The sequence below is a fragment of the Pseudoliparis swirei genome, chromosome 20, assembly GCF_029220125.1.
Source record: "Pseudoliparis swirei isolate HS2019 ecotype Mariana Trench chromosome 20, NWPU_hadal_v1, whole genome shotgun sequence".
Classification (NCBI taxonomy): domain Eukaryota; kingdom Metazoa; phylum Chordata; class Actinopteri; order Perciformes; family Liparidae; genus Pseudoliparis; species Pseudoliparis swirei.
The window spans coordinates 14,598,405-14,623,139 of NC_079407.1; the positions used below are offsets into that span (position 1 = coordinate 14,598,405).

Below are 24,735 nucleotides of genomic sequence, written 5' to 3' on the forward strand. Positions count from 1 at the left end.
TTTCAACCAGCCAGACAATATGCTTGCAGCCATTCAATCCCAATAATAAATGTTATTCAACATATTACTTGACCTCCATGTTTGAATAGTGTAACTGCCCAAGTGTTGAGGGTTCAGACAGTGTGGTTTTCTTTAACACGTGTTACTCTTTTGGTCTCAGGGATGAACTGCCCTTTAGGGATAGGACACAAGTAGTTCCGGTGGTATACTTAGTCTCCCCATATGCAATTGACCAAAGTATGACTGCTGTATGGTTAAACATTAACCTTAAGTCAAAGGTGTATGATTGAGAACCAGTTTAGTATGAACACACAAACCACAACGACTGATAAAACTGAGGTGTATCCAATTTACACAAGCGACTGATCCAGATCTTAAGACAATGTTAATAAAAAAAATTATGTGACAAACAATATATTTTATCCACAAACTTTTATTCCACATGTAAAAGCATCAGGATACATGAACTGACCTGGACCTGCATTTATGTAAGATCTTGTTCTTTATAGTCTATATTTATTATATGCATAATGGTCATATGGCTGTCGGTCGCAGAGCATAATGGTACACTTACAAATAACCACACTTTCTTTGACTACGCCAATCACTAAGGACATATCTATCTGACAATGTGATGCCATAACATTATTCTCTTTCGTTGACAGAACATATCACGTATTGAAATTGCAAGTTCAGACAAAATGCAGCAAATATTACAACAGTTGTATTTTCATATGGTATAAATGAGAGTTGATAGTACAAAGATGATTTGTGATTAGGCGAACTCTTTCTCAGGGTGTCAGGCTTTAATGGTAAAGATGAACTCGGGTAGGGTGTAAAGGGTGCAGCAAACAAAGCTATACATGTAGTACAGACAAAGTAAACCAGATCCTCAAGAGGAGATTAGGTGCAAAAGATCAAACAGTGCAACTCCACAAACCTCTAGAAACACCCAGAGGTGATGCAACCAAGAAGCCACATTGAGGACATGTCAACACCTCCAACGTTACTGGTCATTCTGGTGTTAAAAACAGAGGACTCCAGAGTGCTGATTATCAACATTCTTCAAGCAATGCTAATAACATGGTAAACTGTTGTAATAGTAGATGTGTGGTACCCCTCCCCCTCCGGTTAAGAAACACCGTTCTCAATGGCGTGATCACTTTGGGGAGCAGAACCGGCCAGCAAAGAGAATGCTCATGGACTTGTTATGCCGGATGAAGAAGAGGAACGGGTGGTCTGCGATGAAGGGGCGTGTCATGGGCCTGGCACAGCCAAGCATCATGAGAGCCGCAGTGGCGGCAGCCGCCTCAGTTCCCTCCTCGTTGACCTCCACGAAAGCCTTGTGGACGACTTTCGACAGCACCAGGTCGTCGCCGGGACCCATGCCTGTTGCAGGAGAGAACGGAGACAGAATGTTTTCGCGTGTCTGTTCTATTAATTATCATGAAAATATCTGATATGATCCGGGCGCACGTCCTACCAGAGAAGTCAGACATTGACATGTCGAAAGCATCCACCATGCCCATGCTGACGAGGACATTCTTCATGTCGTAGTTCTCCTCCATCTTGAACCGAGGAAGCCCCACCTGGAGCTCAACTACATCCATCATGTCTGGACGAGTCCACTCCACAAAGTTCTCATAGGTCAGCTCCTTCTCTATCTGGGGTGGACGTACAATCAATGATTTACTTTGTCTGCATCTTGTGGGTTTTTCTTATGCGATCAAATGCGTGTGTGTGTGTGTGTGTGTGTGTAAGTGTGTGTGTCCTACCTTCTCCAGACCTGTTGTACTGTCCTCTATCTCATTGGGTAAAAAGATGAGCATGCTGAGCTCCTTTCCTTTGTAAGGTATCTCTAGGATCTGTGTAACAGAGGGATAACAATGTTACAGCAAATTATACATCCTGGTCTGACAACGATGTAGTTCTTTTAAAAAAAAATATTAACAAGTTAATTATATGATGGACTGACAGACTGTATGTATTGATCAACGCACTAGTTACCTGGCAGCTGGCTTCTGGGATATAAGCCAAGGGGAACTTGGATTTCTGGTGCATCATCTTCACTGACTTGGTTTCATTCTGACAACAAGCAGAAAAATACACAAATCTTAAAGAGAACCTTAACACAAAGTGACATTTTGTTCACAATGACGTGTTGCAGTGTGGAAAAAGTGCACAGCTGGGTGTGGCCAGTACATAGTGACATCACAGCTAAGTGTGGTCAGTACATGGTGACATCACAGCTGGGTGTGGCCAGTAGATAGTGACATCACAGCTGGGTGTGGTCAGTATAGTGACATCACAGCTGGGTGTGGTCAGTACATAGTGACATCACAGCTGCGTGTGGCCAGTACATTCCGTGACTCATTGACTGGAGTGAGTCAGTGCTTGTGAATGACATGTTTCCTTTGAGCAGTTTTACCTTGTTGAGTCTAAACTGAGCGTCCTCTGTGGCACTCTCTTCAAACTGCTTGTTCCAGTTGCCTTTGAAGTAGATGGCATTGACCAGCACTAGCCTGGTGAGGCTGTCCACAACACCCTTGGCCAGCAAGTCCTTAATTTTATCTGAAAATCAGAACAGACACCAGCGTGAAGCAATGCCACACACATGGCAGCACGTCTATTGCCATGTTCCCCTGTGTGTTGGTGTGTCAGACCCACCTTGTGTCTGCTCCTGCACCCATGCGTTGATGTTGAGCCTGGCCGCCTCTGAGCCGGCTTTGAAGTCCACCGACTGCAGCTCTGCCCTGTAGTGCTTCTTGGTGTTTCCTAAATAATCCTGGAATCATCAACAACACATTTATTGAGTCTGATCACCCAAAGCCAAATAATCTCTTCACTGAACTTTCGTGAGTAGAGTAACAGCCGGAGAAGTATCGCCGTAGTTTTACTTGATGGTACGCCGGCGTACTGTCCACCACCTCGCTCATCGTTCCTTATACAAAGCCTAAAGATTCCTACGTGGGCCTCTCCTTCACTCCCACCTCATGTGTAAACTAGACACATGCGAATACACACACACCTCCAAAAACTCGTAGGACTGCTCCCCGTACAGCCTGTTGGCAACACTGAGGGCATACGGAGCGTCAGCCTTGTTGAGCTCGCTCAGCAGTTGGCCAAAGCTGACGTGGACTTCATCCAGACAATCCTGGGTTTTCAGGCACTGTGGAAAAAGTAGACGAGTGTTACAGAGATGCTCTGAGCATGTGACAGACGGCTATTGTAGACGGTATATTAGAAGTTATCTTTTTCCATAATGATCTCCTGGGAAGAATTGGATCGCTTGGGTATGTGCATGATACTTATATATTTGAACAGGGGTACTCCTTTAAGTTGAAGGCTTTCAGTATTTCACTCTCCACATACTGTACACATTGTATCTGAGAACACGTCATCGTTTACACTTTTTTTTCCCAGCTGCTCCTGAACGCATCATCTCACTCTTCCGGTAAGCTCTGGTTGCCAGCTCAACAGCGAGCATGACTTCTTCTTCTCTCCCTCCCGCTCCCTCTTGCTCAGTGTGTCTCATGTATAGTTATCCCCCTGCCTCCCTTAATGATAACGATACATGCAACAAGTGTAGTTTATTTGCTAGGTTGGAGGCAGGTCTAAGTGGGTTAGATGCACGGCCCGCTATCGAAGCTCAGACAGCTATGCTAGTTAGCCCGCCCTCTCCCGTAGCCGGCGCGGAGCTACAGTCAGCTGTTAGCTGTTCCCCGGCGGTAACCGTGCAGCCGGGTGGTTGGGTAACTGTTCGCAGGAGTAGTAAGTCTACACAGAAGCCCGCTGTGCACCAACCACTTCACGTTTCAAACCAGTTTTCCCTGCTTAGCGACACACCCGCTGAGGAACACACCCTGGTTATCGGGAGCTCTATAGTCAGGAACGTGAAAATAGCGAAGCCGCGGACCAGAGTCGTGTGCCTCCCGGGGGCCAGAGCGGGCGACGTGGAGTCTTGTTTGAAGCTGCTGGCTAAGGACAAGCGGAGATACAGTCAGATTGTAATACACGCCGGTGGTAATGACGCCTGAGCCCGCCGGTCGGAAGTCACTAAAATTAATGTGGAATCGGTGTGCTTATGCCAAGACGTTGTCGGACACCGTAATTTTCTCTGGCCCTCTCCCAAATTTGCAGACAGACGAATTGTATAGCCGAATGTCGTCTTTCAACCGCTGGCTGTCGAGGTGGTGCCCAGCGAATAATGTGGGCTACGTAGACAACTGGAAGACTTTCTGGGGAAAGCCTGATCTGATGAGGAGAGACGGCATTCATCCCACGTTGGACGGAGCGCGTCTCATTTCTGCGAATATGACCAAGTTGATCACCGGACTTAATCCATGACAACCCAGGGTTCAGATCAGGAACCGGGAGCAGAGTTGTAGTTTAACACCCTTCTCTGCTCTTCCATTCGAGCAGTTACCCTCCCATGACTCTAGAGTAGAGACTGTCTGTCCCACGGCCACTTCAATTAAATAAATCAAAAGTAAGCAGAAGAGGAGTCGTACACAATAACCTTATACAAGTTAACACCATTATTTCAGCAGTGCAACAAAATAGGTCTATTAAATGTGGTCTCCTAAATATTCGATCTCTGTCATCTAAAGCTGTGTTACTAAATGATTTAATATCAGATAATCACATTGATTTATGTTGCCTAACTGAAACCTGGCTGAGCCATGAAGAATATGTCTGCCTGAATGAATCGACTCCAAGTCATATTAATACTCACATTCCTCGAGGCACCGGTCGAGGAGGTGGAGTAGCAGCCATCTTTGAATCGAGCCTATTAATTAATCCTCAACCAAAATTACACTACACCTCATTTGAAAGCCTTGTTCTTAGTCTTTCACATCCAACCTGGAAAACACTACAGCCAATTCGATTTGTGATTCTGTACCGCCACCAGGTCCATATTCAGAGTTTATATCTGAATTCTCAGAATTTATATCAAGTTTGGTTCTTAAAACCGATAAAGTTATTATTGTTGGAGATTTTAATATCCATGTGGATGTTGATAATGATTGCCTTAGTGCTGCATTCATCTCCTTGTTGGACTCGATTGGCTTCTGTCAGAGAGTACAGAAACCCACTCACAGCTTTGGCCACACGCTTGATCTTGTTCTTACTTATGGCGTTGACATTGAGCATTTGAACGTCTTCCCACAGAATCCTCTTCTGTCAGACCACAACCTCATAACTTTTGAATTTATACTACCGGAGTGTACTCCGTTAGTCAAAAGTTTCTACACCAGATGTCTAACTGACAGTGCTGTAGCTAAATTTAAAGAAGCGATTCCTTCTGTATTTGATTCGATACCACGTCTCAATATAACAGAGGACTCCTGGTCTAACTTTAGTCCGTCCCAGATTGATTATCTTGTTGACAGTGCCACAGGCTCTCTGAGAATGACACTGGACTCGATAGCCCCTCTGAAGAAGAAGACAGTGAGGAAGAGGAGGTTTGCTCCCTGGTATAACCCTCAGACCCGCAAACTGAAGCAAACGTCACGAAAGCTTGAACGCATATGGCGTTCAACTAATCTCATAGAATCCCGCTTAGTTTGGCGAGATAGTCTTAAAACATATAAGAAGGCCCTCCGTAATGCCAGAGCAGCCTATTACTCATCAGTAATAGAAAAAAATAAATACAACCCCAGGTTTCTCTTCAGCACTGTAGCCAGGCTGACAGAGAGTCACAGCTCTGTGGAGCCGAGCATTCCTATAAACCTCAGTGGTAATGACTTTATGAACTTCTTTAATGAAAAGATTTTAACTATTAGGGACAAGATTAATATTCTCTTGCCCATAACCAGTGCCAATCTGTCCTCAAGTGGAATGGCCTTGGAAACCGCTGTATGCCCTGGTGTATATTTGGAGGCTTTTCTCCCATCAACCGTGACCAATTATCTTCAACGGTTTCTACTTGAACACGCCTACCTGTCTCTTGGACCCCATCCCGACGAGGCTGCTTAAAGACGTTTGCCTTTAATTGGCGGCTCTCTATTAGATATTATCAATGTGTCTCTGCTAACAGGCCACGTACCACACTCCTTCAAGGTGGCTGTTATTAAACCTCTCCTGAAGAAGCCCACTCTGGATCCAGAGGTGTTGGCTAACTACAGACCGATCTCTAACCTCCCTTCCTCTCCAAGATCCTTGAGAAAGTGGTCGCAAATCAGTTGTGCGACTTTCTACATCATAATAGTTTATTTGAGAAATTTCAATCAGGATTTAGAAAACACCACAGCACCGAGACGGCACTGGTGAAAATTACAAATGACCTCTTAATGGCAGCAGATAAAGGACTCCTCTCTGTCCTGGTCTTGTTAGACCTTAGTGCTGCATTCGACACCATTGACCATGACATCCTGTTACAGAGACTGGAGCAGTCGATTGGCATTTCAGGCACGGCACTAATTTGGTTTAAATCCTATTTATCAGATCGATCTCAGTTTGTATTTGTAAACGATGACGCCTCGATAACCACCAACGTTAATCACGGAGTTCCACAAGGTTCTGTGCTTGGACCAATTTTATTTACCTTATACATGCTTCCTTTGGGCAATATTATCAGGAAACACTCCATAAACTTTCATTGTTATGCAGATGATACTCAACTATATTTATCGATAAAACCAGAGGAGAGCAACCAACTCGGTAAAATTCAAGCATGTCTTAAAGACATAAAAACATGGATGACCTGCAACTTCTTGATGTTAAACTCAGACAAAACCAAGTAATTTTAATCGGCCCTGAGCACCTCAGAGATCAATTATCTGGTGATGTGGATTCTGTAGACGGCATTGCCCTGGCATCCAACACCACTGTAAAGAATCTTGGCGTTATCTTTGATCGGGACTTGTCCTTTAACTCCCACGTAAAGCAAATCTCAAGGACTGCATTCTTTCATCTACGTAATATTTCAAAATCAGGCACATCTTGTCTCAAAAGATGCAGAAAATTGGTTCACGTTCGTTACTTTGAGACTGGATTACTGCAACTCCTTATTATCAGGCTGCTCTAATAAATCTCTTAGGTCCCTCCAGTTGATCCAGAATGCTGCAGCTCGTGTTCTCACTAAAACTAAGAAAAGAGATCACATCACTCCTGCACTAGCTGCTCTGCACTGGCTCCCAGTAAAATCAAGAATCACTTTTAAAATTCTTCTCTTAACCTACAAAGCCTTGATTGGTGATGCTCCATCATATCTTAAGGAGCTTGTAGTACCATATTGCTCCACTAGAGAGCTACGCTCACTAAATGCGGGACTACTTGTAGTTCCTAGAGTCTTAAAAAGTAGAATGGGAGCAAGAGCCTTTAGTTATCAAGCTCCTCTTTTATGGAACCAGCTTCCAATTTCAGTCCGGGAGGCAGACACAGTCACCTCGTTTAAGAGTAGATTTAAGACCTTCCTCTTTGACAGAGCTTATAGTTAGGGCTGAATCAGGTTTGCCCTGGTCCAGCCCCTTGATATGCTGCTATAGGCTATAGCTGCCGGGGGACGTTTTATGATGCACTGAGTACCTATCTCCTCTTTTTTCTCTCCTTAAGGATGAATTTTCATCTCTCAATCACACGTTACTAACTCTGCTTTCTCCCTGGAGTCCTTTTGACTTCACGTCTCATGGGGTCATCGGACCCTATGAGACGGCATAGATCCCATCTGCCTGATGGATCATCGAGGTCTGGGTCGTGGAATTCCTGCTCCTGACTACGCCACTGTCCTGTTGAGACTCCGCCCACTGTTGAGACTCCGCCCACTCCTCCTCCCCACCGCCATCTGCCTGATGGATCGTGGAGGTCTCCATCGTGGAATATGCCTACTATGAACTATTCATACATTCTGTCATATTCATTGAATGTATTTAAACTCTAAATCTGTCCTTCTGTACACATTACATCTATTGCACCTGTCCATCCTGGAGAGGGATCCTCCTCTGTTGCTCTCCTGAAGGTTTCTTCCCTTTTTTTCCCCCTGAAGGGTTATTTGGGAGTTTTTCCTGGTCCGATGTGAGGTTTTGGGGCAGGGATGTCTATGTGTACAGATTGTAAAGCACTCCGAGACAAATTTGTAATTTGTGAAATTGGGCTATACAAATAAACTGAATTGAATTGAATGTCAATGTTAAAGCACAACATCCCAACACCGACTGAAAAATATGGCAAAAGGCAACATGAAAAAAGAAAAGGGACCACTTTAACACCTTTAGCACAGACTTTAGAGAACCCATTGGAATGAAACATCCATGTGAAGATGCACGCCATCCCCCCACCACAATGTTATTTACATGGTTATCTTCAAAAACACAAAACCAATCTAATGATTCAGCTAAATTCAGAGCCGTGAGTATCCAAATCAGGACAGACCTACAGTCATTTTCATGGAAAGTTGTCCGTTGGTTAGATATGGTGTTAACCACAAATAAGAAGGTTATACACAATAATAAGGTGTGTATACAAAATGAAATATTTTATTTTGTGTGTACACTGATTTCAGTGATTTCCTTTGTTTTGTTGAGAGGGTTGAGATGGAAAACCACACCAGGAGATAGCCATCACAGCCAGGACTACATTCCTATGTATTGTGTAATAATTGTGGGTTTGAGCTGTCAGTCACACACACACACGCACGCACGCACGCACGCACGCACGCACGCACGCACGCTCTCCAAGTCATGCTTGTGAGCTTCCACCTTCTGGAACAAACCGAGCCCTTACACAAAGCACTCAGCAGGACAAAGCTCCTTGCTTTGCAGAGAGAAGTCTTTCATAAAACCTGCCCAAACCTGTCAAGCAGCCCGGAGCCGTCTGGGACATGTCTTTGCTTGAGAGAAATGCTGTTATCGTCATTCCTCTGCTGATGCTGTACAGACAGTTTGTTGTTTTGTTCTCCTCAAGGTGTTAAAGTATCCATCAATCCATTATTCCACAAGTATATTGCAATGAATAATTATTTCCATGTCTCATGTCATGACCAATGAATTGACATCAATTAGGCTTTAAAAAAAAAGAAATTCCTCCAAAGGAACCCCGGGCTTCTTAATAACTTAGGAAATTCATTCAAAGTCAGCTGCTGTACCTACTTAGTTAATGAGAGCATAGTAAGAGTAAAATCCATCATTACTATGAATTGTCTGATTCTAAATAGTTGGGTTTCATCCATTCAGCGATTCAGTGTGACACCCAGGCGAGCCCGATAAGTGTCTGCTGTACACACCATAATGGGAACTGATAAGGTGTACAGAATACTTTAACTATATCTTTATTGCACTTTCACATTAATATTAAGTTTCAGGTTCCCATAGTAACACAACAAAGAGCAACCCCCCACCCCATAAAACCTGAACAGAAGAGATCGTTGTCATTTTTGCTGACTCCAAAAGCAAACAACTGGTGATTCATACTGAATGAGGGCCGACACATCCGCAGTACGCCTCTGTGCCCTTCATTCCAATCGAATTCATCCCACTATCTTCACTGTTGCTTGAAATTGTCTCAAGGAGGTGCTGGGTTGACTCTCTGGGGATTTCAGAGGACGCAGCTCGTGGTGGTTTCTCTGGAACATGCATCCTTTTGTCCACCGAACGGACAAACCAACGAGGCTTCACAGAATCACCCAGAACCAGTGCAACACAAAGCCATTCATGTTGATCTTTTACTTTTCACATGGACAGTTGGGGTGTGTGTTTGTGTGTGTGTGTGTGTACTTTACCTCTGACATCTGCGTGGCTGTGTTGCCCCGGGCCCCCAGCATCACCATAGCCAGAGCTGAAGAGATGCTGAAAGGGGAGTAGAAGACATTCGCTGTCTTGTCTTCATCTCCGAACTTTTTGAGCAGAGCCAGAGAGAAGGTGGTGTTGGCCTTGGACAGAGGGGTTGGTGAAGCCATGGTGTCTACGAAGAAGGGAGGCCCGACAAGCATTCATTATTAATTACAAACTTCTCAAATGTCTCTTTACCCAGATATAATAGTCATATTTAACTAAGTGGTTGTTTTCATTCATTATTTATTTTGAAATTAGCTCCATCGTTTGTGGTGTCTTTATGGAAATATATATTCTAAATATATTTATGAAAAATCATATATTTAAGAAAGTATTTAATTGATGATTGTTGTCAATATGATTACAAAACATTATACATTTAAGAAAGTATTACATTTCCGGATTTCTCAATGTCATAATAACAGCTGAAATGGTGAATATCGCTCGTGGAAAACACAAAGAGTACTTATCATTTGACATTTAGTCGCTATATATTACAACATATAACATATTCTGGATTGTACTATACTTCATTCGTAACGCCACACCGTGAGTCAACCAAGTTAAATGCCTGTGATATATGCATCTATAAAACAAGGCAGGTCTTACTGAACCTGACCTGTACACACGAAACGAGTAAAGTTATTAATACGCAAACTGTATATAAACTAAATAATCCCATCCCACCGTCTCAATCTGAATTAAACGCATTTTCTACTTACTGACAGAGATTCGTCTTTCGTTCACAGGAAGACCTCTGTCTAAACTCTAAACCATGAGTTTTATTATATACACGCTGACTGACACGCCCCGAGAACTTTCCAAACCAGCTTCCGCCTTCTCGTCAAGGATAGTCACAAGAGGCGACGTCACGACTCAAACCATCGGATTACTGCACATGCGCAGTACAATCTGGTTTCGCTTCCTGACAGGCTCATTAGCTGGCGAACGGAGCGCAACAAAAGAGCACCTGCACGACACCGTCCCTTTATTTCTAGTGCTGGCCGACGTCGCAGCCCCAGCGACACTGCGCATGTGCCACACCACAAGCCCAGGGATGTGGAAAAGCCTCGAGTCTCGTATATCATTGTATGGAAGCCGTCGAGGGACAATAGCTTTCAGGCGTATAATTTAGTTCTAAAGTGTATTACTGTATTATTCGTATTAGTGTTATACAGTAACTATTCTTATATTGTTACTGTAATTTTAAACACAGCGTTTGGTTTTGTGACTTAACGCAAAGCAATTTTTGGAAATTTCAAGGCAGTAGATCTAATAGACAGGATACTATTATATTTTAGATGTCAATGACAATAGATTCCTGACAAATAGTCCTGGAAATACAGGATCCCTGAGTTTGCTCGAAGACGTTCATATCTGGCTCCATTCTGTTTTATATTCGCTCAATTATCTACACATAAGAAGTAAAGGATGTAATTTCGGAAACCTGAAAGGTTTTAGTGGTATTTAATTGTTGTTTTGCATTCTTGCATTCTTAAAAGGTACTGCTTTGTGTTTTTTCAGAAAATAACTACTACTGTTAAGTGCATTTTGAATGTATAGTTGCATAGTCAATTAGTCATTGTAATACAACATAATATTCTGAGAATATAACAAACAGAATGAAGCCATGTATGAATTTTTTTTATCTGTTATTAAAATATGCCATAACATTGAAAACTCTCACCAGAAAGTCCTGGTATTTGTAATAGAGAATTTAAAGGGTTTTCGTTTGGAAATCCTACATCAGAGTTTAAAGATTGTCTCTGACATGGTCTAGTGTTCATAAAAAATTAAATTAGTTTGTAACTATGAACGATTTCATTTTAAATCTAATCTGAAAGAGACACATTGGCTCATGAATGTGATTTTCTAGCGCTCTCATTTTGAAATTCAGCATCAGAATGGCAGAAGGGCATAGAAGGGGTGTCAGACTCAGAATAGGCAGTAGGCCAGATTTGTTGGAGTGAGACCTCATGGGGGCCGTCATGGTCATTGTCATGGTCATTATCATTTTTCTGCATGTGTATTATATAGTGGTGATTTACTCCTTTACTACACCCACTTCTGAGCAAACAATGCATATTGGTTCATCAAGTACTGTCATATACTGCTCTTTCTTAGAATATATAACTTTAATTCATATAATTTCCTCTGTTATCCTCTCTACCTGTCCCTGTAGTCATGGCCTCCTCATTGCAAATGTCGGGCTCATCATTTTCAAAGATGAGACTCCATTCAAACAGAGAACTCGACCCATTCATCCTCATGATTTTGAAGCGGTTAAAAAGCATCTTCAAACTCTTCTAGATGCAAGTATCATCAGTCAGAGTCCCCATTTTCCTCGCCCATCGTTGTTGTTTGGAAAAAGAACGGTGATGTGAGATTGTGTGTGGATTATCGGAAGTTGAATTTTCAGACCATCCGTGATGCGTAGGCTATGCTCTACTAAACCTTGAGGAGTCCTTTTCAGCTCTAGCTGGCTCAAAATAGATCTCTGTGATGGATCTCAAATCAGGGTACTATCAAATCGAGATAAATGACAAAGACAAAGCAAAGACAGCTTTTGTATGTCCCTTTGGGTTCTATGAGTTTAACCGTATGCCCCAGGGAATCACAAATGCTCCAAGCACGTTTCAAAGAAAAGTGCATGAAGGACATACATTTAAAAGAAGTTATTGTCTTTCTGGATGATTTGATCGTGTTTTCAAATACACTTGAAGAGCATGAGAGAATACGGACTCAAGTTTTTTTTCAAAACCTCTGTCCGCTATCTAGGCCACATTGTACCCAGGGAAGGAGTAAAAACTGACCCTGAGGATGCTGAAACATAAAAAATCTATCCAAGACCACAAACCTTGAAAGAACTCCAATTATTCCTATGATTTACCGGTGATTACCGGAGGTTTGTGAAGGACTAATAGTAAAGCCACTCACATCCCCCACTGCCGGCTACCCTCCAAAGCGAAATGTTGGTAAACCTCGTCTGGATGGTTTTAAGTAGGCTACCTAAATCCAAAAGAGCCTTTCGGTGAACGCTGTAGTGATGCATGTCAGCAAGCTTTTGAGGGCATAATTGAGAAACTGACCTCTTCACCTGTCCTCGGCTATGGCAATCCAAAGTTGCCATACTTCTTTCATACAGACGCCAGCACCAAAGTAGTGGGAGCTGCCTTGTCGCAGGAACAGGATGGGAAAACCTGTGTGATAGCATATGCAAGTTGTGGCTTGTCCCGCAGTGAATCCAGATATCCTGCTCATAAATTGAGCCATAACTGACAAAAGTGTGACTCTCTGTATGGTTATACTTTTACTGTTGTCACAGATAATATGGCTAGCAGCACTGTCCACGTACACATTTGACATCAAATACAGAGCTGGTAAACATAATCTTGATGCTGATGGTCTATCCCGAAGGCCTCATGGACAACTGGAGGAAGACATCATTTCCCGGGAACAATACCAGCGTAATGAAAAGTTAATATCTCATCTTATGTCATATCATGGTTCTAGCACAAGATGAGTTGTCGTTTTCTGGGCTGGTACATTCCCTTGCCATGTCTCCATCTGCTATTCCCACGTAGTTTGAGGAAGAAGATCAAACCAATGGCCTTCTTACCATACCAAAGTACAATCATTCTGACATAATAAATATCCAGAGGGATGATTCTGTCATAGGCAGAGTCACTAGCTTTTTAGAAGCAGGAAACAAAGTAACAGCTAGTTTCAAAGCTAACTCCCCTGATCTCCACTTGATTTTAAAGCAGTGGAAGTGTTAGGACTCAGCCAGCCGGGGTCCCACCTCAGCCCGAGACACCCGGTACCTCGGAGCGCGCTGTTAGAGAGTTGCGCACCTGGCGACGAGGACGAGCCGGGCGCGCTCCGGCGCACACCTGAAGCCACTCTGCTAACGTCGCAGCTGTAGCTCGTTACACAGGGAGTTAAATAGAAGGACTGCCAGTTGCTCGCTGCGAGTTCGTTCTAGAAGCTCAAGAGGAGAGGTCACACAATTTCGTATGGATTATCAGTGATGAACGTTTTTCCCGTGGATTATTCCACAGTGAGTTTTTGTTTGCTTGTTTTTTCCACTGCCAATTAAGGAGGCAGTTTTCTTTTGTTTCTCGGAACTTTCCGCTCCCTTGGTTCTTTCAAATAAACTACGCCCTGTTTTTTGGCTAGACATTAACACTTTCTGTTGTCGTGCACTTGGGGTCGAAGACAATCCTTAACAGGAAGCGTCTTGAGATTCAAGATGGTCTTTTCTACCGGAAGTGCCTATCTGGAACAGAGACCAGGATGCAATTGGTTCTCCCTGAGATCCTCAGATCAACTGTGCTTCAGAATCTTCATGATGATATGGGCCATTGAGGGATGAGCGCATAGTTGAGCTTGTCAGGTCTTGTTTCTATTGCCCTAAAATGGCTGCAGACGTAGAAAGACAAATCAAAGCTTGTGGGAGGTTCGTCCGAAGGAAGGCCCCGTCTGGCAAGGCGGCTCCACTTGTAAACATCCAGAATATCAGGCCCATGGAACTTGACTGCATGAATTTTCTTTCACTAGAGCCTGATGGCAAGAACACAAAAGTTAGAACCAGTCCATATCACCCAAGAGGGAATCCAGTCGAATGTTACAACCGAACCCTACATGGCATGTTGGGTACGTTAAAAGACAAAGAGAAAGCCCATTGGCATGATTATGTGAAACCCCTCATGCATGTGTACAATACATTTTGTTACAGGCTTCTCACCATAAGAGTAAATGTTTGGAAGGCAACCCTGACTGCCCATAGACATTGCTTTCGGACTACCAGTCACCAACAAACCACCTCACTCACATTCAGAGTATGTGAAAAGGCTAAAGAGACATCTTGAGGAGCTCTACCAAGTAGCTATCAAGAACTCTAGCAAAATTGCAGAAAAAAACCAAAAAAAAGTTTGACAGTCATCCGTGAATCCACATTAAATGTTGGGGACAGAGTCTTAGACGGTAATCTCCGTCTCAGAAACGAACACAAATCGTTGGGATTCGACAAGAAAATGAGAGAATTACCTGTATACTCAGTGAAACCTGAAAAAGGGGATGGGTCCCTACGAACACTCCACAATGATGATGAAATCTGCTTTCAGTTTAATTTAGTTCTAAAGTGTATTACTGTATTATTCGTATTAGTGTTATACAGTAACTATTCTTATATTGTTACTGTAATTTTAAACACAGCGTTTGGTTTTGTGACTTAACGCAAAGCAATTTTTGGAAATTTCAAGGCAGTAGATCTAATAGACAGGATACTATTATATTTTAGATGTCAATGACAATAGATTCCTGACAAATAGTCCTGGAAATACAGGATCCCTGAGTTTGCTCGAAGACGTTCATATCTGGCTCCATTCTGTTTTATATTCGCTCAATTATCTACACATAAGAAGTAAAGGATGTAATTTCGGAAACCTGAAAGGTTTTAGTGGTATTTCATTGTTGTTTTGCATTCTTGCATTCTTAAAAGGTACTGCTTTGTGTTTTTTCAGAAAATAACTACTACTGTTAAGTGCATTTTGAATGTATAGTTGCATAGTCAATTAGTCATTGGTAATACAACATAATATTCTGAGAATATAACAAACAGAATGAAGCCATGTATGAATTTTTTTTATCTGTTATTAAAATATGCCATAACATTGAAAACTCTCACCAGAAAGTCCTGGTATTTGTAACAGAGAATTTAAAGGGTTTTCGTTTGGAAATCCTACATCAGTTTAAAGATTGTCTCTGACATGGTCTAGTGTTCATAAAAAATTTAATTAGTTTGTAACTATGAACGATTTCATTTTAAATCTAATCTGAAAGAGACACATTGGCTCATGAATGTGATTTTCTAGCGCTCTCATTTTGAAATTCAGCATCAGAATGGCAGAAGGGCATAGAAGGGGTGTCAGACTCAGAATAGGCAGTAGGCCAGATTTGTTGGAGTGAGACCTCATGGGGGCCGTCATGGTCATTGTCATGGTCATTATCATTTTTCTGCATGTGTATTATATAGTGGTGATTTACTCCTTTACTACACCCACTTCTGAGCAAACAATGCATATTGGTTCATCAAGTACTGTCATATACTGCTCTTTCTTAGAATATATAACTTTAATTCATATAATTTCCTCTGTTATCCTCTCTACCTGTCCCTGTAGTCATGGCCTCCTCATTGCAAATGTCGGGCTCATCATTTTCAAAGATGAGACTCCATTCAAACAGAGAACTCGACCCATTCATCCTCATGATTTTGAAGCGGTTAAAAGCATCTTCAAACTCTTCTAGATGCAAGTATCATCAGTCAGAGTCCCCATTTTCCTCGCCCATCGTTGTTGTTTGGAAAAAGAACGGTGATGTGAGATTGTGTGTGGATTATCGGAAGTTGAATTTTCAGACCATCCGTGATGCGTAGGCTATGCTCTACTAAACCTTGAGGAGTCCTTTTCAGCTCTAGCTGGCTCAAAATAGATCTCTGTGATGGATCTCAAATCAGGGTACTATCAAATCGAGATAAATGACAAAGACAAAGCAAAGACAGCTTTTGTATGTCCCTTTGGGTTCTATGAGTTTAACCGTATGCCCCAGGGAATCACAAATGCTCCAAGCACGTTTCAAAGAAAAGTGCATGAAGGACATACATTTAAAAGAAGTTATTGTCTTTCTGGATGATTTGATCGTGTTTTCAAATACACTTGAAGAGCATGAGAGAATACGGACTCAAGTTTTTTTTCAAAACCTCTGTCCGCTATCTAGGCCACATTGTACCCAGGGAAGGAGTAAAAACTGACCCTGAGGATGCTGAAACATAAAAAATCTATCCAAGACCACAAACCTTGAAAGAACTCCAATTATTCCTTTGATTTACCGGTGATTACCGGAGGTTTGTGAAGGACTAATAGTAAAGCCACTCACATCCCCCACTGCCGGCTACCCTCCAAAGCGAAATGTTGGTAAACCTCGTCTGGATGGTTTTAAGTAGGCTACCTAAATCCAAAAGAGCCTTTCGGTGAACGCTGTAGTGATGCATGTCAGCAAGCTTTTGAGGGCATAATTGAGAAACTGACCTCTTCACCTGTCCTCGACTATGGCAATCCAAAGTTGCCATACTTCTTTCATACAGACGCCAGCACCAAAGTAGTGGGAGCTGCCTTGTCGCAGGAACAGGATGGGAAAACCTGTGTGATAGCATATGCAAGTTGTGGCTTGTCCCGCAGTGAATCCAGATATCCTGCTCATAAATTGAGCCATAACTGACAAAAGTGTGACTCTCTGTATGGTTATACTTTTACTGTTGTCACAGATAATATGGCTAGCAGCACTGTCCACGTACACATTTGACATCAAATACAGAGCTGGTAAACATAATCTTGATGCTGATGGTCTATCCCGAAGGCCTCATGGACAACTGGAGGAAGACATCATTTCCCGGGAACAATACCAGCGTAATGAAAAGTTAATATCTCATCTTATGTCATATCATGGTTCTAGCACAAGATGAGTTGTCGTTTTCTGGGCTGGTATATTCCCTTGCCATGTCTCCATCTGCTATTCCCACGTAGTTTGAGGAAGAAGATCAAACCAATGGCCTTCTTACCATACCAAAGTACAATCATTCTGACATAATAAATATCCAGAGGGATGATTCTGTCATAGGCAGAGTCACTAGCTTTTTAGAAGCAGGAAACAAAGTAACAGCTAGTTTCAAAGCTAACTCCCCTGATCTCCACTTGATTTTAAAGCAGTGGAAGTGTTAGGACTCAGCCAGCCGGGGTCCCACCTCAGCCCGAGACACCCGGTACCTCGGAGCGCTGCTAGAGAGTTGCGCACCTGGCGGCGAGGACGAGCAGGCGCGCCCGCGCACACCTGAAGCCACTCTGCTAACGACGCAGCTGTAGCTCGTTACACAGGGAGTTAAATAGAAGGACTGCCAGTTGCTCGCTGCGAGTTCGTTCTAGAAGCTCAAGAGGAGAGGTCACACAATTTCGTATGGATTATCAGTGATGAACGTTTTTCCCGTGGATTATTCCACAGTGAGTTTTTGTTTGCTTGTTTTTTCCACTGCCAATTAAGGAGGCAGTTTTCTTTTGTTTCTCGGAACTTTCCGCTCCCTTGGTTCTTTCAAATAAACTACGCCCTGTTTTTTGGCTAGACATTAACACTTTCTGTTGTCGTGCACTTGGGGTCGAAGACAATCCTTAACAGGAAGCGTCTTGAGATTCAAGATGGTCTTTTCTACCGGAAGTGCCTATCTGGAACAGAGACCAGGATGCAATTGGTTCTCCCTGAGATCCTCAGATCAACTGTGCTTCAGAATCTTCATGATGATATGGGCCATTGAGGGATGAGCGCATAGTTGAGCTTGTCAGGTCTTGTTTCTATTGCCCTAAAATGGCTGCAGACGTAGAAAGACAAATCAAAGCTTGTGGGAGGTGTGTTCGAAGGAAGGCCCCGTCTGGCAAGGCGGCTCCACTTGTAAACATCCAGAATATCAGGCCCATGGAACTTGACTGCATGAATTTTCTTTCACTAGAGCCTGATGGCAAGAACACAAAAGTTAGAACCAGTCCATATCACCCAAGAGGGAATCCAGTCGAATGTTACAACCGAACCCTACATGGCATGTTCGGTACGTTAAAAGAGAAAGCCCATTGGCGTGATTATGTGAAACCCCTCATGCATGTGTACAATACATTTTGTTACAGGCTTCTCACCATAAGAGTTCATGTTTGGAAGGCAACCCAGACTGCCCATAGACATTGCTTTCGGACTACCAGTCACCAACAAACCACCTCACTCACATTCAGAGTATGTGAAAAGGCTAAAGAGACATCTTGAGGAGCTCTACCAAGTAGCTATCAAGAACTCTAGCAAAATTGCAGAAAAAAACCAAAAAAAGGTTTGACAGTCATCCGTGAATCCACATTAAATGTTGGGGACAGAGTCTTAGACGGTAATCTCCGTCTCAGAAACAAACACAAATCGTTGGGATTCGACAAGAAAATGAGAGAATTACCTGTATACTCAGTGAAACCTGAAAAAGGGGATGGGTCCCTATGAACACTCCACAATGATGATGAAATCTGCTTTCAGTTTGAACCAACTCAAGAAGTAAGAGAGGCGTTTCATCAGCATCTATGATACATCAATACCAACCTCAGAAACAAACAGAGAGGAAACCAGGAAAAAAACCATGGATGAATACACCTGGTACAGAACCCTTGGAACAGGAATCCCTGCCTCCGCAAAACAATTTACCTGAAATCCCTGCTGGAACTTCTCAATCTCTAGACACCTCTTCCATTGGAAGGTATGATCGGAGTCGAGTCAACATAGGATTCTATCTGGACAAGTGTAAACGCGACACGTAGAGACAGAAATGACATGCTGTTGTGTAGAGACGATCAATATCAGATCGGTCAAGTACGCAAAGGCGCGAAGTAACACAAGTGGCATTACGCATTGTTGATTATTTTCGCGCATGCGTACCTGCGTACCAGTTATGTGCACCCCTGCGTATAGACTAATAGGTATAGCTGCCTGTAGTCTCTGGTGTTCTGGGGAATTAGTAATCGTCTCAAGACAGATTAGTTATAATAAACCCTGTGAATTTAATACCTCGTTTGGCTTACACACCACCACTATATCCTTTATCGAACTCATGATCCTCCGAGATTGTCCATGCGCAGCCACAAGGTCAGCCATGGGCCGCCAGTGCTGGTTAAACAGGTATTTATCCATTTTGTATGTGTGTGCAGGGTTGTTATATTACATTACATTATATGTCATTTAGCAGACGCTTTCATCCAAAGTGACTCATAAGTGCATTCAACCAAGAGGACAAACTCAGAACAAGAATCAAGAAAGTAGCATTTCTTCAAGAAAGCCAAACTACAAGAATACCATAAGTAAGTGCCATTAAAGTGACACTGAAGTGCTAATGTGTTTTTATTAGGGCTGTCAATCGATTTTAAAAAATTAACTAATTAATCGCACAGTTTGAAATTGCGATTAATTAATCGCGATTAATCGCAATTAAAAGTTAAAAGTTAAAAGTTCATTCTTTTTAAAGACAAAACTTCACACAGAGCTGTGTTTTCAAAGAGGCTCCTACATATACAGTGCCAGCGAGGTATTTAATATCGTGGATGATAAATTGTTTCTTCAGTGAAACATCAGATTAGTAAAAAAAAAAGAAGTATATTGAGACCCCATTGGTCCTGTCATCTTTAACATTGAACAGCAGCAGAACCAGTGGCCTTGGTAACTGACACATTCACATATGTCACGTTAACCCTCTGGAGGCTGGGCTCATTTTATACATTTTACAAAACAAACAAAAATTCACCGTTTAACCCTTGTGTTGCCTTCGGGTCATTTTGACCCGAATCAATATTACACCCTCCTGCCGCCTTCGGGTTAATTTGACCCCATTCAATGTTTAATGTCGGTGTTCTTTCGGTAGTCAACAAACAAACATAAAGTGCCTCACACTTAAACTTGGAAAACAATATTAATTCTAATAATTTAGAGGGTATTATCTCTACTTTTGGTTGCGAATAGACTTAAAGATTAAGGTTGTCATTACATGCGATTTCAGCCCGAGCTCAGTGCTGCCGGTGCTCTAAAGGAACATTGCCATCTCTGGCCTCGACCTCCCCACTGGCTCTCTGCAAGCCTCTGCTCCAAATCAAAACCTCTTGAGGAAGAATGGGCGCCTACAACTCAAACCTTGATGATATCATGGAGGACATGCACCACTGGTACACCAAATTCATGAAGGAGTCTCCTTCGGGACTCATAACGCTCTTTGAGCTCAAGACAATGCTGGAAATGAACGGTATGACAGACGAGGCCAGCAGCTATGTGGACCAGGTCTTCTTCACCTTTGACATGGATGGGGTAAGGAAGCATCAGCAGCAGATCTCTTCTTCCCTGTTCAGGAAGAAATAAATTGTGGGACACCCTTTAAAGTCTGGTCAGTCCACTAACAATTTGCCAATTGACGAGACAATGGCTAGGTGTGAAATCCTGATGCTCAAAGTAATATTTGTATCAGGAATTCTATCTAGCAGTGGAAAATAAGAGGCTCCCCGCATTATTTGATATAGTTTAACGTGAACAGCATGACATTTCAAGGGGACTGTTCAGAGGCTGCAGAGGCCTTTGGATCTTCTCTACTTTGTGTGTTTTTCACAAAGCTCTGGACGAAAGTCCAAAAATCATAATCGTACACAAAATAGTGTTTCTGTTAATATCTGCTGCAGTTTCATCAGAATTACATTAACCGAATAGCTCTTGCATAAAATGACAAAATGGTAAGTGCTACAATATTTCTTTCGAAAATGCTGATTAAAATCCATGTTGATGTTCATTTGCAAGGAAGTCCTTCCCCTAACTGTATCGTGTCCCTTGGCAGGATGGCTACATGGACTTTGTGGAATACATTGCAGCAATAAGTTTGTTACTGAAAGGAGAAATTAACCAGAAACAAAAGTGGTACTTCAAGCTCTTTGATCAAGATGGAAATGGGAAAATTGACAAGGAGGAAATGGAGACCATATTCAAGGTACAGTATATACAGTATCCAGTGTTGCAGATCTAAGGAACTGAGCAGCTCAAAGGTCAGAAGCTCTACTCCAAAAGAGCACAAATGGGCCAAGAACGGCATTACACATAATCCCCGTGGGCTTCTTATTCTACCACAAGTCTAAATGTGGCCATGCCTGTCACCTAATTCAGTCACGACGGCATACAGTAATCGCCTGAGAGATTACATGTCAACTGTCAACTGTTCACCTTTTCACCATTCTAATAAAAACATAGAATTGAATACCATGGTCGTAGTAGTAGTCGTTTTAGAATCAGTAGAATGTTTAAAAGATCCAATATACTGTTAAATTGTGCCGATTTTATTACATATTACTCTGCATTCAGCAGCTGTTTGAAAAAAGGAAGAGTGCTTTGTGTTAATTATAGAGCTTTGCAAGAGTCCCTTTAACGAACAGTTAACTGTGCAAACTCTTCTATCAGGCCATTCAAGATATCACCAGAAGTTACGAAGTGCATCCAGAAGATATTGTGTCTATTGTATATGAGAAGATTGATATCCACGGAGAAGGTAAGGGATATTTAATTGTCAAGCCAGGACATATGTCGTGGTGGTTAATCATTTCGTATCAGTGTTTGTGCTTAGAAGTAAACTCTCTCGGACTAAATGTCCTAACATGGGATCATTTAAAAATAATAACCCCCTATTGTTACCGTCGCATTGAAAATGCGGAAGGTTATGTTTTGATCGCCGTGTATTTATTTATTTATATTTTTGTATGTGTGTTCCTCGCATAACTAAAAAAGTATTAAACCGAATCGCATGAAATTCGGTGGGATGATTGGTTATTATCCGTGGACCATTTGATTAGATTTTGGGATCGATCGGGTCAAAGGTCAAGGTCATGAAAAGGTCAAAATCTTCTTGAATCGCATGACATTTGGTGGGATGATTGGTTATTATCCGGGGACCATTTGATTCGATTTTGGGATCGATCGGGTCAAAGGTCAAGGTCATGAAAAGGGCAACATCTTCTTTTTACCATAGCACGGTCAATTTCTATCCAATTGACACGCAACTAATGCCAAAATGTTCATAATTCAATGCCCAATCTTGTGATATGCGAAGGTATGCGCTCTACCTAGTGCCCATTCTAGTTTGTGTGAAAAGAGGCGCACCGCAACGGAGACGCAACGAGGGCGAGGGCTGCAGAGTGAGAGGTCCACGAGGGGATCCTCACCACGGAGCGCCCCGTCCCCCGAGTTGAATCACTGGGTCAACTCAGCCGACGCTCACATGTCTGATCCCCTATAGACTGATGTTCACGGTAAACGCATTCGATCGAGGGGAGGTTTTGATAAAGTTAGCGGAAGGATTTAAGTGACAACATCCGGTTTTGCAAAGTTAGCGGAAAGAACCACGTGAAACAACATCCGTTTTTCAAAATAAGATGTCGACAAATCATACACGAACATATAAAAGTAAACAATTAACTGATTTTGTATCTTTAGAGATCGTTTCTGAGATTTAGCTTAAATTATGCTCATTAAAACATTTTTACTGGACCAAGGAAGAGTTTATAAAAATTAGTAAGTCTTTTGTATGTTAAGAAAAGTCCTGGATATAGATTTCCCCAAGAGTTCCAGGAAATGAATAATGCAGATGTGTTCCATACATATCTGAAATCCCCTACAATAGCAATCAAACAATTTTAATGTATCAATTAGGACATTTTCAAAGTAAAAGTCCTAAATGTTAAAAATCGGTAATTTCTTTAATGTTTGAGTTGCTTTATATATGTATTCCTCATAGTCCTAGGCAATAATGCTACACAATAAATAGAATGCTTCAATCAACACCGTGATCGGTGATCGGTATTATCGGATCGGCAGATACTGATTTCAGTGATCGGTGATCGGCACCAAAAACCTGATCGGTGCATCTCTAGAAACCAACAAATGTTTTGATTGGCCACATCGGAGTGCAACATGCACATGCTCAAGGTATGTTTTCTTAAAATATGTTTAAACTCAATACAGTAACTTCTGAAGAGTTCTCTGTTGTGAATGTTTTGCAGTTCATGAAGGCAAACAGGCATAAGATTGTATATTGTCAAATTATTTATCAGTAATACAGTAAAAATGGGAAAACTTTGCAAGTCGTTTTACAGTGTGTCAGGGTTTTTCCTGCAGAGAAAATTTGGGCGCGCGCCTAAGCTGTTTTCCCGAGCGCCTATGACAAATCCCGAGCGCCTAAGGCAAAAAAAAGTCTGCGATGAAAAAAAATAAAAACTGTGTTCATCACGTGCATGTCAGCGAATATGTTCTCAATAGTATGTTTCAAGTAGGCTACAGCCGAACCCTCGTTCTGTTTTGATCAATAGTAATCGAGTAGAGTGTTTCCCCGAGGTTTACAGCTTCAGGGGGGCGGGACTAGTGCCGCTAGCCATGTTGGTGCCCTGAGCTTAATTTAACACTGAGGTGTGACGAAATTACAGAGTGGCGGGTGGAGATTTCACCCTGTTATAATGGTAGGGGAAACACTGGAGTTGATAAGCGTGTTTTCTTGTCTGATCAATATACAACTGAGGTGCGTGAATGGACAGAGCGGCCAGCTGCTGATCACTCACTCAACAGCTCGATCTGCATGAACAGACGGTGCGCGCGCACCGAAGACCCATTTTGACCCAGGAAAAACCCTGTGTGCGCCCCTAAATTTTCTGCTTGCGCCCCTAAAATTTTAAGTTAGGGGCCACTGTGCTCCTAGTAAAAAAAGTTAGTCTGGAGCCCTGACTAATGGTGTTCAAGAGCTACCAGTCCTCTATTCCTGTGAGTTCCATGGTACACATCCTCGTTGACAGAAGACCGCCGCCTGGTGAGAGGAAAAAAGAATTAATACATTATTTAAATCATTATTTTTTTAAACAATCAAATTGACTATCTAATAATTTCCATTGTACTAATGGTGTTCAAGAGCTACCAGTCCTCTATTCCTGTGAGTTCCATGGTACACATCCTCGTTGCCAGAAGACCGCCCCCTGGTGAGAGGAAAAAAAAGTATAAATTATATATATATATTTTTAAACAATCGAATTGACTAACTAAGAATTTGCATTCTACTAATGGTGTTCAAGAGCTACCAGTCCTCTATTCCTGCGAGTTCCATGGTACACATCCTCGTTGCCAGAAGATCGCCCCCTGGTGAGAGGAAAAAAGAATTAAGACATTATTTAAATAATTATATTTTTAAACAATCGAATTGACGAACTAAGAATTTGAATTCTACTAATGGTGTTCAAGAGCTACCAGTCCTCTATTCCTGTGAGTTCCAGGGTACACATCCTCGTTGCCAGAAGACCGCCCCCTGGTGGGAGGAAAAAAGAATTAAGACATT

At 42.2% G+C, this 24,735-nt stretch overlaps 2 protein-coding genes across 3 annotated transcripts; one reads left to right on the plus strand and one right to left on the minus strand.

Moving 5' to 3' along the window:
• Nucleotides 1–413: 413 nt before the first annotated feature.
• On the minus strand, nucleotides 414–10,730 carry LOC130210961 (leukocyte elastase inhibitor-like). 2 transcript variants are annotated; one of them, XM_056441511.1, is made up of 10 exons: nucleotides 10,582–10,730; nucleotides 10,493–10,510; nucleotides 9,719–9,900; nucleotides 3,029–3,169; nucleotides 2,668–2,785; nucleotides 2,429–2,571; nucleotides 2,008–2,085; nucleotides 1,776–1,865; nucleotides 1,484–1,664; nucleotides 414–1,389 (listed from the first exon to the last, which is right to left on the minus strand). In XM_056441511.1, the coding sequence occupies exons 3-10, from the start codon at nucleotides 9,893–9,895 to the stop codon at nucleotides 1,160–1,162; spliced, it is 1,158 nt and encodes a 385-aa protein (XP_056297486.1). In that variant the 5' UTR covers nucleotides 9,896–9,900; nucleotides 10,493–10,510; nucleotides 10,582–10,730; the 3' UTR covers nucleotides 414–1,159. The 2 variants fall into 2 exon arrangements, with proteins under 2 accessions (XP_056297486.1, XP_056297485.1); XM_056441510.1 differs by having other exon boundaries at nucleotides 10,493–10,582.
• A 9,689-nt stretch (nucleotides 10,731–20,419) lies between these two features.
• Nucleotides 20,420–24,729, plus strand: guca1c (guanylate cyclase activator 1C). Its single transcript, XM_056441270.1, has 5 exons — nucleotides 20,420–20,693; nucleotides 21,211–21,360; nucleotides 21,825–21,929; nucleotides 24,476–24,542; nucleotides 24,674–24,729. Exons 1-5 carry the CDS (start codon nucleotides 20,502–20,504, stop codon nucleotides 24,727–24,729), a joined length of 570 nt encoding a protein of 189 aa, XP_056297245.1. The 5' UTR covers nucleotides 20,420–20,501.
• The last annotated feature ends 6 nt before the right edge of the window (nucleotides 24,730–24,735 follow it).